The 17,919-nt window shown below is 49.4% G+C and overlaps 6 protein-coding genes across 6 annotated transcripts; 3 read left to right on the plus strand and 3 right to left on the minus strand.

Annotated features, from left to right (window-relative positions):
* Window positions 1-219: 219 nt before the first annotated feature.
* On the plus strand, window positions 220-2,207 carry N7518_006328 (amidase signature enzyme; the record flags this gene model as incomplete). Its single annotated transcript, XM_057187255.1, has 11 exons — window positions 220-322; window positions 379-410; window positions 467-568; window positions 629-685; window positions 733-749; window positions 807-909; window positions 966-1,364; window positions 1,417-1,546; window positions 1,588-1,713; window positions 1,760-1,945; window positions 2,008-2,207. 11 exons carry the CDS (start codon window positions 220-222, stop codon window positions 2,205-2,207), a joined length of 1,455 nt encoding a protein of 484 aa, XP_057038958.1.
* Window positions 2,208-2,627: 420 nt separating this feature from the next.
* On the plus strand, window positions 2,628-3,613 carry N7518_006329 (inositol monophosphatase family protein; the record flags this gene model as incomplete). Its single annotated transcript, XM_057187256.1, has 3 exons — window positions 2,628-2,745; window positions 2,796-2,877; window positions 2,935-3,613. The coding sequence occupies 3 exons, from the start codon at window positions 2,628-2,630 to the stop codon at window positions 3,611-3,613; spliced, it is 879 nt and encodes a 292-aa protein (XP_057038959.1).
* A 129-nt stretch (window positions 3,614-3,742) lies between these two features.
* On the minus strand, window positions 3,743-7,005 carry N7518_006330 (lipase ROG1 family protein; the record flags this gene model as incomplete). Its single annotated transcript, XM_057187257.1, has 3 exons — window positions 3,743-5,801; window positions 5,865-6,752; window positions 6,818-7,005. 3 exons carry the CDS (start codon window positions 7,003-7,005, stop codon window positions 3,743-3,745), a joined length of 3,135 nt encoding a protein of 1,044 aa, XP_057038960.1.
* Window positions 7,006-7,282: 277 nt separating this feature from the next.
* On the minus strand, window positions 7,283-8,605 carry N7518_006331 (diacylglycerol/lipid kinase family protein; the record flags this gene model as incomplete). Its single annotated transcript, XM_057187258.1, has 1 exon — window positions 7,283-8,605. The coding sequence occupies one exon, from the start codon at window positions 8,603-8,605 to the stop codon at window positions 7,283-7,285; it is 1,323 nt and encodes a 440-aa protein (XP_057038961.1).
* A 596-nt stretch (window positions 8,606-9,201) lies between these two features.
* Window positions 9,202-13,155, minus strand: N7518_006332 (inositol polyphosphate kinase VIP1; the record flags this gene model as incomplete). The annotated part of the gene is made up of 3 exons (XM_057187259.1): window positions 9,202-9,307; window positions 9,361-10,684; window positions 10,737-13,155. The coding sequence occupies 3 exons, from the start codon at window positions 13,153-13,155 to the stop codon at window positions 9,202-9,204; spliced, it is 3,849 nt and encodes a 1,282-aa protein (XP_057038962.1).
* A 786-nt stretch (window positions 13,156-13,941) lies between these two features.
* N7518_006333 (rRNA-processing protein UTP21) lies at window positions 13,942-17,265 on the plus strand (the record flags this gene model as incomplete). The annotated part of the gene is made up of 5 exons (XM_057187260.1): window positions 13,942-14,049; window positions 14,109-15,596; window positions 15,656-15,907; window positions 15,968-16,606; window positions 16,657-17,265. The coding sequence occupies 5 exons, from the start codon at window positions 13,942-13,944 to the stop codon at window positions 17,263-17,265; spliced, it is 3,096 nt and encodes a 1,031-aa protein (XP_057038963.1).
* Window positions 17,266-17,919: the final 654 nt, after the last annotated feature.

Here is a 17,919-nt window from a genome sequence, read left to right on the forward strand (position 1 = left end):
TTGTCGAGCCATTTTCCTGATCATCTTCTCTCTAGTCCCATATAATATATCAAACATAGAACATTCATCTTCAAAGCGATGCCCAACCCAGGATATCCCAACGCTTGGAAGCCGAAAAACACCCCCCCCCCCCCCCCCCCACGAGGCGTGGTTCTCCATCGGCGGGGCCCACCTCTATTCAATACTCTCACCGCGACGGCCTATGATTTGCAGCAGATGATGATTGCCGGAACCCTGAAGAGTACCGATCTGGTTGAGGAGTATGTTCGACAGATTGAGGAGCACAATGGGTACCTTCGTGCGGTCTCTGTATATGCGCCAGGTGCGCTGGATGGGCTCAGGAATTGGACGCCAAGAGGGAATCCGGTGAATTCTTAGGCCCGCTTCATGGAATTCCTGTTTTGATCAAGGTATGGCTTGTATTTTTGGTCAGCTCTTAGTCCTCTCATTTGGCTGACACAATCAGGATACCTTCGACACTGGGCCAAGCCTGGAGATGAGGAAATCCGCAGGAGCAGTGGCGCTCCTGAATACAAAGCCCACAAAAAATGCGGAGGTTATCGACAAGGTAATCTATTCGCCCCATCACTAGCTATTTTGAGGGTTCAAGACTAATAATTATTATTAGCTGCTTGCTGCTGGAGCGGTTATTTTGGGAAAGACAACTATATCAGTGGGTACCCAGGTAGATGCAACGGAAAATCCAGAACGGCATAGCTAATGCTTATTTAGGAGCTAAGCTATCGAAAGTAAAATTCCAGCGACGGGCTCTCTTCATGTTCCTTTTTGTCTAACATTTTTATAAGAGAAAACGGTCTCCCATGCGGTTGGTCTGCAGTTGATGGCCAAGGACAGTCTCCCTATATTCCTGGGGGATTCGATCCAACCGATTCGATTGGAGGGCATACTGTATGTTCCTATTACTCGTCCCTATATCGGGGAAATTGCTAATTAATAGCACATAGGTACCCGGCGGCTCGTCCTCGGGAGTTTCCATCGCCATCAGTGCTGGTCTTGCTGCTATTGGAGTTGGAGCCGATACCGATGCCTCCATTACCGCCCCAGCGGTTAGAGCGTCTCTGTATTCAATTCGACCGACTACTGGAATTGTTTCAGTGAATGGTACAGTCCCGTGCTCAAAGACTTTTGACACCATTGGCCCTATGGGTAGGAGTGTCCGAGATGTAGCAGACCTCTTGACGGCTCTCGTTGAGCCAGGCAAGACAACAATCCCACAAGGCGGTTATGCATCCTCCGCCACTAAGGATCATGGAAAGATATTCAGGATTGGTACGCTTGATCCAGAAGTTTGGAATTACCCAACCTTCTTAGTCAAACCTGTGCCCGAAGCTACAGAGCAAATGGTAAAGAATTTGCCAAGTATCTATGGGCTCTATATCTAACAGAATTATGCAGAACCGCGTTGGTCTGGACACGTACTCCAAGATTCGTGATGGCTTGGCCAGTGTCTTTCATGAGAACGTCGACCTCCCCCCTGTTTCGGAATTCATGCTGAACGGGAAACATTCCATCTACACCATCTGGGGTATGTCTTTCTATGACTTTACGGGCTATTGGTGCTAATAGACGCATATATTGAATTGGTTGATGTTCTCAACGACTACCTCAGCGAACTGCCAGGATCTCCCGCGAAGAGCTTAGCGGAACTTGTGGAGTGGAATCAAGAGCACGCAGCACAAGCACTCCCCACCGGTAATCTCCCACCAGGCAACTCATAGATAGTCTCTAATTGTAACAGAATATCCGAGTCAGGATGTGTTGATCGAAGCACTAAACACGAAGCTGTCCCCCGACCAGATTGAGACGCTCCGTGAGCACTATTTGGCCGTCGGTTCAAACCTCGACGCAGCTTTACAGAATAATGAAATCGACATTATTGTCGCCCCCGGAGATTGCTTTTTGACTCAATATGCCTCGGCCAAAGGTACGATGTTCTTCCTGACTACGTCCAACTCTGTTGAATGAATCGCCAATTAATAATCGTAGGCTACCCAATTGCCGCGGTACCTATTTCATCTATCGACTACAAAAGTCGACCTATTGGGCTGCAGGTGATTAGTTCTGCTCATCGTGAGGACCTTCTTGTTGCCTTCGTGAGTGCCTTTGAAGATTCGATCTCGGAAAGGCAGCCCCCAACTGCGTTCCTTCAGGCCTCGAAGGAATATAACAAACAAGCTCTACCCTAGCAGGACAAAAAGGGAACTTTGATGAGGCTTCCAAATTGACTGAACAGGCGGAGAGCATGAGAAAGGAAAGACAGAAGCATCGGGAGTCGGATGAAGAGAAGGCATATATGAGTCATGACATCCTTATACTGGTGAAGTTCGCCAAAATGGTCAGGACACAATTCTATTTCGCAAAAATCCCCTTCGGTTGTTTCTTTCTATAAGCGCATACACGCCAGGCTTGTCATAGCTACGTCGGCATAGAAGCGGTGTGCTTATATAATATTCCGTACTCGGCGCTCAGGTCCGGGGCGTGCTAGGAATTACTCAGTGAGCAAAAAGCGGCAAGGGCTAGACACCTAAAACGGAAAGGGAAAGCCAAGAAGTGGCAGAGGAAAGAGCTACGTATGATGTATGCCATCTCAATATCTCAATTGCATAATGGAGAACCCAAACCTCAACGAGATCCATGATTTCCTAGTCTCATTGGCCTTCAAGGCCGGGGACATCATCAACAATGCACTCCCAGAAATCACCGGCACAGGATCCAAACTGAATAGTCCGTGTCCATACAAACAACCGAAAAAGGAAAACAGCTGATATCTCTAGGTGCTGACCTCGTCACGGAATATGACCGCGCCGTCGAAAACATGATCTCGACCTCACTGCGGGAGAAATACCCACATTACGAGTATGTGTTTTCTCTTCGTGGCTGCTAGCATGCTTCTGATGGTGTGTATTCTCTCAGATTCCACGGCGAGGAAACGTATGACCCGGCACGCCCATTGACCGATGCGCCTACGTTCGTCGTGGACCCCATCGATGGAACGACGAACTTCGTGCATGGTTTTCCATTTGCCTGTGTTTCGCTCGGGTTCGCTGTTGGACGCATTCCCGCGGTGGGGGTGGTGTATAACCCCTCCACCAAGGCCCTTTACTCCGCTATTCGAGGCCAGGGCGCTTTCCTCAATCGTGAAACTCGCTTGCCGCTGAAAGGCGACCATGTCGAGCCCCTGTCTGGACTAGCTAATGCTCTCGTTGCCATTGAATGGGGCGCAGATCGCAGCGGGAACAATTGGGAGACTAAGATTCGGACGTATGAGAAGCTGGGTAAGTCCAAGGAAAATGGTGGGGCTATGGTGCGCGCAATGCGGAGTTTAGGCTCGGCCGCGTTGAATTTATGTGCTGTGGCTGAGGGCACGCTGGATCTGTATTGGGAGGGTGGATGTTGGTCCTGGGATGTCTGCGCCGGGTGGGTTATCCTCTCTGAAGCCGGCGGCATTATGGCGGATGGAAACCCCGGGGTTTGGGAAGCTCGTCTTGACGGGCGGAAGTATCTTGCTGTCCGAGGTTCTCCAGGCGGAACTGGACAAAAGGAGATCGTGGAGGAGTTTTGGAGCCATGTTCAAGGTAAATTGAAGTATTGATCGCCCGCCCATAATCCTCTCAGACTAGTTGAATACGACAGACAGTAGAGGTCATAATTCAAATGTAACATTCTCATAAATACAGGGTATATGTCTAAGGAAACTGTATGTACAATGAAACCAATGGCGCTATATGTGACGGAAACCAGCGTTGGTCTTCACTTCGAAGCCGGACTCGCTGTCATCCTCGACAACTTCACGATCAGTCCATCGTGCTGAATCCTGACTCGATACAAGATTTCTGTCACGGGTGCCTATGTGCGATTCATCTTCGGCCCTTGAGATATCACTTGGGCCAGAAGATCCATCTTTCGATATATGGAGATCGGATACATTTGGCAAATTGTCTGTATCTCTTATTGACTTTGGATCGACAGGATCGGACTGCCCTTCAACCTCGTCACCAGAGCTAGTCGGACCAACATTTGGAGACTTGGCCATCTCCATATTTTGCTTCAGAGAATCGTCGGTTTCCGCAGTGAGAGTGTGGCTGAAGTGTGTATCAACCAAGTGCTTCACAACAGGCCAGCCATAGGCATTGGTGAACATGCGCCGCACAATAATGTTATTGTGGGCATCAGGCTCAAGTCGGACAAGAACCTTACGCCAAGTCAGATCACGGTGATAGGCTCTCGCGATTTTTTCTTCGACCTTGAGGCCGCTTTCTTTATCTGCAGGCGGATTCTGAGAGTTTGATTGCTTGCCCTGTGGCGAACCAAATGCCAATATGCGTCGTTTTACCGGTAAAGGGGGTGGTATATCCTCTGGGTGGTAGATGCGGTCGTGGAAGATTGTCCGGGGTCGTGAGGCAGGGTCTGAAATGAATTCCGCGGGTGGTAAAGGCGGCATCAACAAGTCTCCAGCACACTCGAAAAATGTTGTCTTTGGAGGGGTGTGCATTCCTTCGTGGTCATGGTCATGATTAATGGGCATTGTGCTATCGCTGTCGCCAGTCTCAAAAGTGCTCAGGGTCTGGCTACGCTTATAAATTCTAGCATTCTTGCTATTGGGGGGATTCTTGTTCTGAGTTGGGCGAAACAGAGAAAAAAAGCTGTCCATGGGACTGTGAGAGGTATTTCCAGGGATGTTTTCTTTCAGAACACCTTCCTCTGAAACTTTGTTGCTGGACACATGACTGGATGGTGCCAGGAATTGTGCCGGCCTCGGGGAGATTGTATCTTCGTCAGAGACATCGTCTTTGGGCCTTGGGGGAACCTTGGTCGCAGAATATGCATGATGATGACCGGCCTCCATTGGGAGATTCAAAGGCAACTCTCCATCGTGGCGAGCAAGTCGCGGGGATTTCGAGTTGGCGCCTGTCAACTCTGCCCACCCCCATTCGGCCATGGTTCCAACAAGTCCATTGTCCCTCCTCGCTTTTTCAACTCGATCCAAACCTTTCCAGTCCAAGAACAAAAGAGAAGACGTCCGCAAAGGAACAATCCCATCATTCACCACATTCGAATAGACTGTGCGGTGCTGGAATTTCTTAAGAACCTCGTAGGCAGGACCACAAGGAAGAATCCGAAGAAGTGGCTTGGAGCCAGGATCTGAATGGCCGGGGTCTTTTGCAGACTCTCCTCTTCCAGCAATAATGGCACCCCAGCCACTTCGAACTTTCGGTGCCGTCCAACTCAACCCGAGATCTTGGCCGGTACGACCAACTAGACCTAGATCCAATGCAAATCGAACATACATTGGATTCTCATTGCTGAGACCAAGAAAAGGGGTTGCAAGGGCAATAAAGTTAACGGGTCTGATTTGCTCAAAGAACTGAGGCGAGTGCTTCTGGATATATGCGATTGCATATGTCTGAATCAGCCCGCCAAGAGAATGGGCAATGAAACTAATGCTTGTAATCTGGTAAGCATGGTCTTCATCTTGAAATTCATGGGCATTTTCTTGAGGGGTTGATTCAGCCGAATGAGAAAATGGTTCAGCTCGCTCCTTGCGAGCACTAAAAGGCCGGGCAAATGGGCTCGGCTTTGAGCCTCTGAGAGGGAAATAGGGTTGATCGGGATATGTGAGAAGCAGGACATATTTGGCCAGCCGTTTGCCGAGGTATTGAATCCCACGCTCAGTCCGAACAGCATTGCCAGAGAACCCTCTAACAATGACTTGCTCTTCATCGTCATCGTCGGAGTTATCACCAGACTGGCTATTTTGCTCTTCAGTATGACTGGATTTACTGCTGAGAAAATTCGGGATTAGAATTTTGAGACACCTAAACGTTCAGAAAGGAATTCCATACCTTGTCGGGTTTTCTCGGTCTACAACAGGGCTAGCATGGGGATCTCTGGCTTGACGTTTTTTCTTCTTGGAATTTCTCATGCCTGTGTCAATGCTCTCCTTCAAATAGAGCATGTCTGCACCGAGGTTGCTGTGCAACCCATGTGTCAGTAACACGAGATGCACCTTCTTCTTTTTGGCGCTTTTCATCGGAGCTTCCGTAGACTCCTCCGGTACTGGATTATCACACACGGGTTGCGAGTCATGACTCTTCCGTTCAACGCTTTTGGAAGCAGGCTTCGCTGAGGGGAATGGCGGACTGCTCCATAGACTAGTTGTATCGTCAACTTGAAGAGCGATTGATTTTGAGTACACGCCTTTCGAGGCAAGCACCTGACTACCTCTAGTTCCAGGCAGCCAATGGTCTTGTAACTTTGCCGGAGGCCCTGGAGAGCTATTTCCACTACTCCATGTACCGCCCGAGGAATATGCCAGCGACTTTTCATCACGACCCACAAGAAGCTCAAAATGCACCGCTGCACTACTTGAGAATATCACCTGCGATTGAATCTCAACAATCCAGCTAACGCTATGTCCACTTGCCGGTCCACCTTGACCCGGAGAGCCAAAGTCGTGTGCTTCCTGGAGGTTAGCCGGCACCTTGATGACGGCGTCCCAACCACCTCCGGCCTTAAGGTAGGGCTCAAACTGCGGTGTACCCTCCAGATCCTGTCGCTCATATTTGGTGTTGGGGTCGAACTTTGTGGGATAGCACGCGGCGTATAGCGTGTACGGGCCATGGAGGTATGCGGCGCGCAGTGGGATGGCAGATGTGTTCTTCACCCTCACGTAGAGATTTGAAGGGATGGGCAGGATCGGGTCGGCCGCCGGAGTGTACGTAATCGTGTATCTGATGGTCGGTTTACTATTAGCAATCCAGAAGGACTTCGGACTGGAGAAGCAAGAACGACTCACCTAACGACTTCCCCAACACGGACACTACCAACTTGATGGATTAACAACATGTCGGTCGGTTCCTTTGTATCCACCGGAATTGTTTCCCAGCCGGAGAGGGTATGAAAACGCGACCTTTGATTGCTAGGCTGTGCTGCACCTTGGTCTGGGGTCTGGGAGGCCGAATAGGTGCGCGCAGTGATCAGCATCGAATCTAATGGGCAGTTCCATTATAATCAAGCAAATTCCAAGGCGCTAGATAAGAGAGTCTAGCGAGACAACGATATCATTTGCTGGAGCACCCCATATGCTGGGATGGGTGGAGTGTGGTGGTTTACGGGGTCCAATCTCGGAGACGGCGGAAAACACATGATCACATTCCTTTTAAGGATCGACAACTCATAGGCCTTGTTTATAGCCATATACAATGCTCTCTTTAGTTCTAGGCTAATACATGGTTTCTATCGCAACTGAATGAACCTCCGCCTAATTAATCAAGTTCAGCAAACGCCTGGGTTCTTTAGAAATTTCCATCCAACCGTTCCTTTCGACAGCGACGATCTTTCCATCAATGCATACGCGTCGCCACCTCTCCTCCTCTTCTTGAAAATCGATTCGAACCTGTTCAACATCGGCATAGGTGACCGTGTCTTCCTTCACATGTTGACCGCCCTGGTAGGCTAGGATCATCAACTGCATTGCATCTTCCGCCGGCATAGGACCGAAGCGGATAAATTTCATCCGTCCATCCAGGGCCACTGAGTCCGGGGAGATCAAGAAGTCCTTCTCAAGCCGTGGGACGAGTGCAGTAAGTGCATACATGTGCTCAAGCCCTTCCACTGCTTGTTGGCGTGTCTCGTTCGGACCATTCAAGGTGGTTAATGTGATTTTGCCTTTGAATTGGTGAGGTGGAGTACCGTCTGAGGGATGAAGTAGCTCATTTGCGGCCATCTTGAACCGATCGGCTCCAAATTTGCGATACTCGGACGTGTCGCTGTCGGCGACTAATGCAGCATGGAGTCCCCAGCTCGCAACAACGGCTCCGTATAATGTGTGATTAACATCGGTGTCGATATCGGCTCGATGACGACCTTCATCGATGACCATCCGACTGCCAAGTGAGAATTTGGCAGCAAAGACCGGTATAGAAGATGGACTGCCTCGAAGTAGTGTTGAAAGACCCGGCACCGGGCCAGATCGTAATCCAATGGAACTTGCCATGGCATTCCCTGTCCCGCAAGGAATCAACACAATATTGGGTGATACACCAATCGATGTCTTGGATTTGTAGAAAATCTCGAGAATGTCGATGAGGGCCCCGTCGCCAGAAAGAAGGATGATAGTCTGAGGGACGCCATTATGAGCCCGCTCCAAGAATTTCGAGCGTGCAAGCTCGACGATGGTTTCGGCCGACTTTGTTTCGTAGAGCCCGTAATTCTCTAGACCAATATATTCAAGAAGCGGCTGTACAACATCTTGAAAGACTGTCTTGGCATTCCCGGTTCCTGATCCAGTCGATACCACAACCTGGATGACAGGTGTATCTTCATGTCGAAGGTGGCTTGGGATCTTGGTCACAAAAGGAGATAGTTCTGCAGGCAGGGACTCGATATCGATCTTTCTCAAGGAGAAGTTCTCAGGCTTGTCGCCGTCCAGTTCGGTTTTCTGAAAGAACAGCACACTATACGTGGGTACATGATTGGACAACACACAGAGAATGTCGTTGAACTCAATCAAACACTCAACGCCTGCGTGAGATGTGTATTTCAAGTTGCGATCAACTATATCGACCGGGAAAGGAGCAGACATCTCTGATATCTCTGAGTAGTAGTGTAGTGGGAGAGAAATCAACAGTTCCTTGAGAGGGCGGGGTTGACGGCTTACCCGGACTTTAAGCCATGTCGTACTACTTGGGTAAAAAGACGACAGACTTTCTAGCAGAAAAGTACTATGTAACTATGTATTATCTGACTGTCGCTTTGTAAAAATTGAAATGCTTAACTACTTGGTCAATTATTTGTCAACATATACATAGGCAAGACACCCAAATCAATGATTCCCATTAGGTACAGTGAGGGAATAAGATGGTTGAACTCTTATACTACCAGCAATGACTCTATATATATGAGCTAGGTATGGGCGACTGATGGGACAGTCTGGTATACAATGTAGGAATGCTTGTCCGATGTGGATGCACGTTGGAATATAGAAACGTAGATGTCCAACGTTGGACGTAATCAATTTGAGATTGCTAGTATTCTTCTTGCTACATTGTTCTACTAGATACATAATACAGCCTCGACAAGACAGAGGTACACAAGAATCAATGAAATCCAAATATGCCAATCACGAAATAAAGCAAAAATAAGGCCATCACAAATACAATGTTCCCCGAGATATCGACCTCAGTCCTGAGTTGGGGAAATACCACGTGAGGGTGTCGGTGAAGTCTCATGAGAGCTATGCTTGTCACTGAGGTTTACCGCAATGAAGGTCTTGGGTAGTTCCACACTGCATGCAGTGGTCAGTAACAATTCAGGGGGTTAAGGTAGCATACAACTTACGTGTTGAATTTCGCTTTCAACGTCTCAATCACCTCCTTCCAATCCTGGTGGGCTGTCAGGCTTCGGCGCGGGGTGCAGCCGATGGAATGCCTGGAATCGAGTTGCACGTCAAGCGGGTCGAAGGCATGACAACCAGGGCTGACTGATATGCGGATGGAGTAAGAGTAAGAGTCCGATTCACTGTCCCGAGCTTCGTACAGCTCAAAGCAAATCTGAGAGAGATAATCGAGTTCTGGGATGGCACTCCTAGCAATCTTAGTTTGGATTCCACCTTCCAAGATGCAGTTCAAGAGAGTGTAGATATGAGATTCCTTGGTGAAGTAGAAGAAGGATTTGGCATCCTGCGAAGCTTGCACCTCTTCTAGATCTCGAACAATTTCCTGAAGGAGGGGAAGAGATGTTAGAAGGCCAATCTCGAGTTTCTCGCTGTCGGTGATTCCATATTCCTGGGGAGTCACGTAGTCGAACAAAACCTTGGCTAGCTTGTATAGTTCCCGGAGCTTCGAAAGCCGCTCATCCATCTTGGACTTGGTGGATTGGGAGCCAGGGAAAAGCTTGAAGTAATGATCGTATGAATCATCTAGTGCCCGAAGGTGCGGCAGTGACTCGGGGGCAAGGACGCGTTTCTTCAAACCAAAGCGATGAGCAAACGTCTGGCTTTCGGTGCGATCCTCGGATTTGTCGTTCCCGGCTTCCTGGTCAAGTTTCCCCTCTGCGCTTGCGTCTGGCTTTGTTACGCTATTGCTTCTCTGTTCTTCATCGTAGTCACGGGTACTGTCCTGTGGCATGAAGACCCATTCCAAAAACGGTCTATTGTGGAGTGCATCGAATTTCATACTGTCGTATAGCTCGGAAAGCTTGCTCGGGTCGACCTTCTCGGTGTCACAGAACTCCGCAAAGAGCTTTTCCCACCGCTCCTTAAAGAGTCGAGGATCTTCGCCCGCGCACCAGCGGCCCTGTACGGTGGATATATCAGGGGAATCCACTCGATCCACGGAGGTTGTTTCAGGGTCATTGGGTGGAGTCGGGAAGATTTGCGATGAGCTGTCGAGTTTCTCAAAGTTGTGTCGCATGACACTCCGGTGGAACTTCATCAGTTCAACTACCCTAGCAAGGACAACCGAAGGCTCTGGGATATTTTTGTCCTTGGGCCAAGCAAATTGTGAAGGTGCAGACCCTTCTCGCAAAAGCAATTTCAGCTTCTTCTTGACTTTGTCCATGACATCCTTGGCGGCATTTGAGTCATCAAGCAAATCTTTCCGAACTTGAATCAAGCCTTCAGGGATATCCTTCTGATCCAAAAAGGAGCATGCCCATATTTGTGCTGTGAGAATATTATTAGCTTGATCCAGATCATGGCAAGGGAAATGACTTACCACTAGTGCTCACTCTACGTTCTGAGCTGGTGAATATACGAACGTTATTCAACGCTTCCTTGTTCATCAGCTTGAGATCATCCCGCATGTTCAGTCCAAGATCCTGCGATTGATAACGCGCGGCATGTGTGGGCTCGCCACCCCACTTGATCACAAGCTGCAGTTTGTCCAGGATCAAATCGTTCTCGGCGGCAGAGAACCGAGAAAAAGTCGCACCTGAGATAGAATCACTTCGTGACTGTGATCTACGTAAATCCTCGTTCTCTGGAGTGAGTCCCTCCCCTTCTTTGGGCACAGTTGTAGTGGACTCTCCATAGAGCTTGCCCTTTGACAATGGAGTTGAAGCTCTCACTGGAGGTTCTCCCATTTCTTCTGGCTTTCGTTTCCGGAACATTGGCTTGATCTGCACTTTGGTACCAGGCCAACCTCCCTTTTTGTCTAAAGATGCGCGGAGCAACTTGAGCTTCTCCTTGTCTTCTAAGCCCTTCTCCATAGCCACCTTGACGGCATCAGAAACACTGGCCAATGCGGTTTCCCCCTTAATCACTATCTCATTCTGGTGCCCTTTCAGCAAGTCAACGAAAGGTTGGCTGTGGAAAGTGAACTTGAACTTTTGCTTTGGGGTCCGATCTGCGTGTCGAATCACTGCCACCATGCCCTTCAGCTTCCAAGAGTGTTTAGAAGCAGGAAGAGGCGGAAGGGCTTCGTCATTGGCGTGCTGTACCGAAAGAGCCGGCGATTTTGTGTTCGAGGGACCATGATTAGAGGAGTAGCCTTCCCGGGAATTCAGCTTGCTGAGAGCAGCGCCAATATCAGCACTCTCTACCCCAGATGACGCCAGTGATGGACGACGTGACTCTGAAACCTCGGTGGGTTTCTGGGTTTGGCCGTAAAGCCTGGAGTTGCTAGGAGACTTCAGCAATGTCTTTAGAGCTTGGCGATGAGATCCTGCCGTGCTCCTTCTGGATGAGCCTAAATCCGGTGATGGCGGCTCGGAGGATTCCGATATCCCTTCGCATTTGCGTCTTTCTTCTAGGAAAATATCCCTGAGGATGTTGGCACACTTATCGTAATAATCATTGTTGTCCTTGACGAAGCTCCAGCCGTTGACGTCAATGACATAGCTTTTATCTCCCACGCGGAGCATGTCAAAGCCACAGATTCTTTGACCAAATCCATTTGAAATCTTCGATGCGATTATTGCCTCCTCCTTGCCAAGTTTTGTGATGTATCGTATTTCCTTCCCGTGGGTATTGCGCCGAACGAGACCGTCGACGACGGGAGACTTGCGCGTCTCTGCGTGACAAAAGTTTGGCCCAACGGTGTAGGCTTTGACATCTTCCGCATTGTCAACCCTGAGGAACTGCTCGTATAGATAACTAGCGTCCTTCTCGGTGATGGATCTTGGAACAGTGAGATTGGGATCATATTCCGAACTTTTGTTGCCGACCTTTCGGAATAGTCTTCTTCCACCTCCGCCGTAATGTTCATCGTTGGGGAAATAGATGTGAATGTTGTGGTCCTCGCCATTGACAGGCTTTTCAACAAAGGGCTTTTTGAACACTTTGCCATCAACAATCAAGGCCTCGCCATCCTCGGACATTGAGACGTTCTGAGTCAGAGGAGCACCACCACCAATTCCGTTCTCTGGGCCTTCGAGCTTGACCCCAGTCAGGTGATAGATATGCTGGGCCAGCTCTGGCGATTCTAGAACCGGACCGCCATCGCGGTTGACCTCTATCCGCTTCGGGGTGGGAACACCCATGTGATCCAGAATCATCAGGCAGAGCCGCCGATCCCACAGGACCTTTTGCATAGGCAGGTCATTAACACATAGCGGTTTTCGAAGCTTAGCATACGCAATGGCTTTGTCCAGGGGGAATCCATCGGAAAAGAAAGCGAGCAAGAAGTCACACACAGGCCAATTCTCGACTGCTTCATCGAGGATAACTTTGTCTCCAAAAACAATCACCTCAAATTCGCCTTTCGATTGCAGTCGAGTCAATATATTCTGGCTCGGTTTGCTACGTGCTTTCACATCCAAGGCACAGACTCCGATCCTCCATGGCTTGAGGGAGCCAGATTCCGCCTCATAGATCGAGCTTGCAGCGGTACTGGCAGCTGTGCTTCCACTGAACCTTCTAGGTGCATGGCTTAAGGGGCGTGTAGATTGTCCCATCCGACTGCCGGAGCGAGGATCAAAGCCCGAATCGGCTTTTCCTGATTGATTTTGTGTCGATTTTGTGTGTGACGTAGGCTTAGTCGAAGCCAATGGGGGTTCGAGGACGGGCCCTGTGGGCGTCTGATCGTTGTAATCGGAGTCCATATCAAGTAAAGGCGACGAAAGGTTGGGTTCTGCAGGTCTCAAGGGTTCAGCACCGGCTGAAGAGCCGTTGCTGTGCTCAGCGGCATTATCCATATGAGGGGTCAATTGTCTGTATAGGATTGGGTTTTAGATCAATTAAATCGTATGAGACTAATTTTGATCAATGAGATGGGGATTTTAAGGAAGCACAAAATCTTTGGTAGCAGTTCGGAGAAAGAAGCGCAGATCGAGCCTGGAAGCTCTTGGATTCCAAGGTTGTATTACCAAATATGATTGGCCTCCCGCATGGGCGACTTTTCGCTGGTCTAAGTTTGTATATTTTCGCTCATAATCAGACTAGAGGGCTGGGAAATGGTATGTTTATTGTGTATTCGAATCACTGGGCTTCCTCGTATTCCTATAAAGTACTTATAATATATCTAAAAGTACATATGCCCCTACCCAGGTACTTATTGTAGAAGTCTTCACTACATGATAACACATTTTGATAGCATTTTGGCTATACAGAGCAGTGTCGGATAAGATTGTTGATGCATTTGTGTTTGAGAATACAATGATTTGAACATATGTAACAACGAAGAGTGACGTTAAGTTAAAGATATCAAAGAGATATTCCGGATATGCTCATCACGTGAAGGTATTTTATACCCGGGGAAGATGTTCACCCGTTTGAAGGCGGTCTAGTGCCTGCAGGACTAGGCGGGGCAGAAAAAAACATCAAAAAAAAAAGAAGACCGAGCTAGTGAAGACGACGGAGATACCCTTTGTGACTTGATCACCAAGTCAGAACGGAATTATCACTCCAAAGGCTAAGGGGCTTATTCTGATTACTTTGGATCCTACGGCATATCCATTGTCGTTAGTGTGTCCCTCGATATCATGCCTTCTTCGGCCGATAATTTCGATCTGCCTCTTGCGAAGAGGCAGAAACGGGTATCACAGGTTAAGGCTGGGACACATGGTTCCAAGATCTTTGCTCCTTTCCGTGTAAGTTGGGGGAGACATTAAATCGCTTCTTTTCTCCAAACTGACATGTCGCTATAAAGACACTAGGATTGGTGTCGCCAACACCCGTTCCCTTTACGTCAGTGCGCCTGGGTAAATCGACCTTTCAAATCACAACCTCCGTGGGACACTCGCTGCAGACTTATGATTTGCGCCGAGGTCTGAACCTCATCTTTCTGAGTCGACCGCAAACACCAGAGATCATTACGGCAACATGTGCGTGGCAGGATAAGGTATTCGCAGCTTGGGGCCATCTCCGGTCGCAGTCCCCAGGAGGCGTCTGGGTTTTCAAGCGCGGCAAAAGAGTTGCAGTTCTTGAGGGCCCCGCAGACCTGAAGGGGCCCATTGAGCGCTTGGTGGTGTTTGGCTCATGGGTGGTTGGTTGCTGGACCGGTGGCCTCGAGGTTTGGAGAACGGGCACATACGAGCACTATGCCAGTCTGCGGCCACAACCCGCTCGGGGTTCCTCTGGAGAGAAGATCTACACTGGGGTAATGTGCAACATGCCGACTTACCTGAACAAGATATTCGTGGGCCGATCAGATGGAGCGGTTGATATCTGGAACCTCCGTAGTGGAAAGCTTCTTCACACGTTGCCCTCCTTGTCGGCAGATGCTGGGCCCGTGACTGCGATTCAACCCACACCTGCTCTATCGCTTGTTGCCATTGCCTATAAGGGCGGTGCGTTGGCTATTCAGAACGTGAGCTCAGGCCAGCTGGTTTTGTCTCTCAAGAACGCATCATCCCGGGGTCTCCCAGTAACTTCCATCACCTTCCGCGGCGACGGATTGGGTGCTGGTCACGATGGTCGCAGCTCAGGTGTTATGGCCACAGCGTCAAGTGGTAGCGGCGATATCACACTCTGGGACTTGAATAATGGAGGTCGCATTGCAGGCATTCTTCGTGGAGCCCATCGAGTGTCAAGCGGCGAAAAGCCCATGGGCGCCAACCGTGTCGAGTTCTTGGATGGACAGCCAGTGATCGTGTCATCGGGCGATGACAATTCTTTGAAGACTTGGATCTTCGACGAGACGCCGTTCTCGCCCATTCCCCGACCTCTTCATAGGAGAAACGGACACTCTGCTGCCGTCAGCGCTCTTGATTTCCTGCCGACGTCTTCGGATGGATCCGAGTCTGGCGGCAAGTGGCTTCTTAGTGCAAGCAAGGATTGCAGTCTCTGGGGGCTTAGTCTACGCAAAGACAGCCAGCATACCGAGATCTCGCAGGGTAGCTTGGAACGCAAGGCTAAGAAGGCAGGGCCATCGAACATCTCAAATACAGAGGATCTCAAAGCTCCCGAAGTTACATGCATTGCCTGCAGCCTCAACCGTGATGGTGGAATGGGAGTCACCACTTCCGGTCCGATCTGGTCGAACCCGAAGGTTACAAACGCCGATGCTTCCAACGCAACCGGCTGGGAAAGCGTGGTTACCGGTCATCGGGGCGACAAGTTCGCACGTACTTGGTTCTGGGGCAAAAAGAGAGCAGGTCGATGGGCGTTTGCAACCAGTGATGGAACAGAAGTCAAGGTGTGCAAATTCTTAAACATGACTGAACAATTGTTTTCCTTTGCTAATTCATTCCTCAGAGTGTGACCGTTTCGCAATGTGGTACTTTCGCTGTCATCGGATCAGCTGGGGGTTCTATCGACATGTTCAACATGCAGTCAGGTCTACACCGACAAAGTTTCCCAGCTCGTCCCCCAGCTGGCCGTGGTACCAAATCCAATGCTCAGACCTCGATCACTGAGGCTACTAGACACACCAAGGCTGTGACTGGTTTGATGATTGACAACTTGAACCGTACCGTTGTCAGCTGTGGCCTGGATGGCAAAGTCAAGGTACACCCCACCACTCCCTCTTTTCTAGAGATTCGCAAACTGACATTTTCTGGAATATAGTTTTGGGATCTTCTTTCTGGGAAATTCATTGATGAACTAGACTGGCATCCCATGGCTGCCATTACTGGACTTCGCTATAACAAGGCGAGTGAATTAGTCGCCTTCAGCTGTGACGACCTCTCGATCCGTGTGATTGACCTCGAGACCAGAAAGCTCGTTCGTGAATTCTGGGGATGTGTGGGTCAAGTCAATGATTTCATCTTCTCAAATGATGGACGATGGATTATTGCTGCCTCCATGGACTCGGTGATACGCGTATGGGATATGCCCACCGGGCATTTGATTGACATCTTCCGCGTCTCAAGCACATGTGTCGCTCTGTCCATGTCTTCAACGGGTGAATTCCTTGCTACCGCACACGCCGGTAGCATTGGTATCAGCCTTTGGAGCAACCGCAGCCTTTTCATGCCGATCTCGACCAAAAACCTGGACGAGAACATTATTGAGAACGTTGGGCTTCCGGCAACATCGGGAGAAGGTGGTGCTGGTCTTATTGAGGCCGCCTTCGTGGATACTACCGAGCAAGATGAGGCAGAAGGCCCAGTACTGGCCACGGAACAACTACAACACGACATGATGACTCTGAGTCTTGTCCCTAAAAGCAGATGGCAGTCATTGATTCACCTAGACACTATACGGGTATGTTTCTATCTCTGCACGGGTATGATCTCTAGCTAACAGTTCAATAGGAACGTAATCGCCCCAAGGAAGCCCCCAAGGCACCCGAGAAGGCTCCGTTCTTTCTTCCTTCTCTGCTCAGTTCCAGTGGTCCCGAGGCCGGCGAAATCGCCGGCGCCGAGGATACCGATGCTGGATCGATGGTCAAAACCGCCGAAGCCGAAAGGTTGCGGATTGCCAAGTTGCAAAATGGTGGAAACCCCGGTTCTCCTCAATCTATTTTCACCCGATCATTGGCATCCGGCCATGATTCCGGTGACTTCAGCTCATTTATCGACCATCTCAAGACCTTATCTCCGGCCAAAGCAGATCTCGAGATTCGTTCTCTGGATCCTCGGGTGCGTGATGGACACTCTGAGTTGTCCGATTTCGTTATTGCCCTGACTGCTCGCCTGAAGTCAAAGAGGGACTTTGAGCTTGTCAATGCTTGGATGGCGGTCTTTTTGAAAATTCACGCCGATACTGTGAGTCTCAGCTCTACTCAAGATGAGCCTCGGTATCGTCTATTGCAAGATGCTCTTGCAATTTGGTCTGACGAGCAACGGCGGGAGGGAAAGCGCCTGGCTGAGCTGGTGGGCTACTGTCGCGGAGTGGTCGGATTCTTGCGATCTGCTCGGTAATTTGAAATGGACAGATCTATACTTATGTACTTACTGGATAAATATCTCGGGACATGAGTGCCTTTTTTTCTTTGTTATCTATCACGCGTGTTACGTTGAATCTATATGCATTTGTTCTATAAATCCAGTGATTTTGCAGGAATTTAGGGAACTTCTGCATCCTATCTACTTTGTTATCATCTTATTTTATTTCCGCACCTTCTAATTCTATTCATATATCTCAATTTAAGGAAAGATGAGATCAATATTCCAAGTTTTCTAGGTTGTCCAAACTTGGACCTCCGGCGTCTTACCACCCTGACTAATACGGATTTTTTTTTTTCGAGAAACAATCCACAACCACGACAAGAAGGGTTCTTCCACGCATTGGCTATGGGGATCCCCCATTTAACTAGGCACTTACTGCCATATGCCGAAAGCGTCTTGTTAGATGGGAGGGCGATCGATTCAGAACTTCCGCACATCCAAGCCGTTGTCATTGACGGGCCCAGCCTAGTATACCATGTCTACCGTCGACTCCTGGGCTGGATGGACCCAAGCAGTGATGTCCTTGACTACCAGCCAACCTGCGACGAAATCAGTCGCGGGGTGAGCAGCTTCCTTCTCCAATTAACCAGAATGGGAGTTAAAATGTAAGCGCTCACAACTAGTCCG

Source organism: Penicillium psychrosexuale (genome assembly GCF_028828465.1).
Source record: "Penicillium psychrosexuale strain IBT 29551 chromosome Unknown utg000004l, whole genome shotgun sequence".
Taxonomy (NCBI): Eukaryota; Fungi; Ascomycota; class Eurotiomycetes; order Eurotiales; family Aspergillaceae; genus Penicillium; species Penicillium psychrosexuale.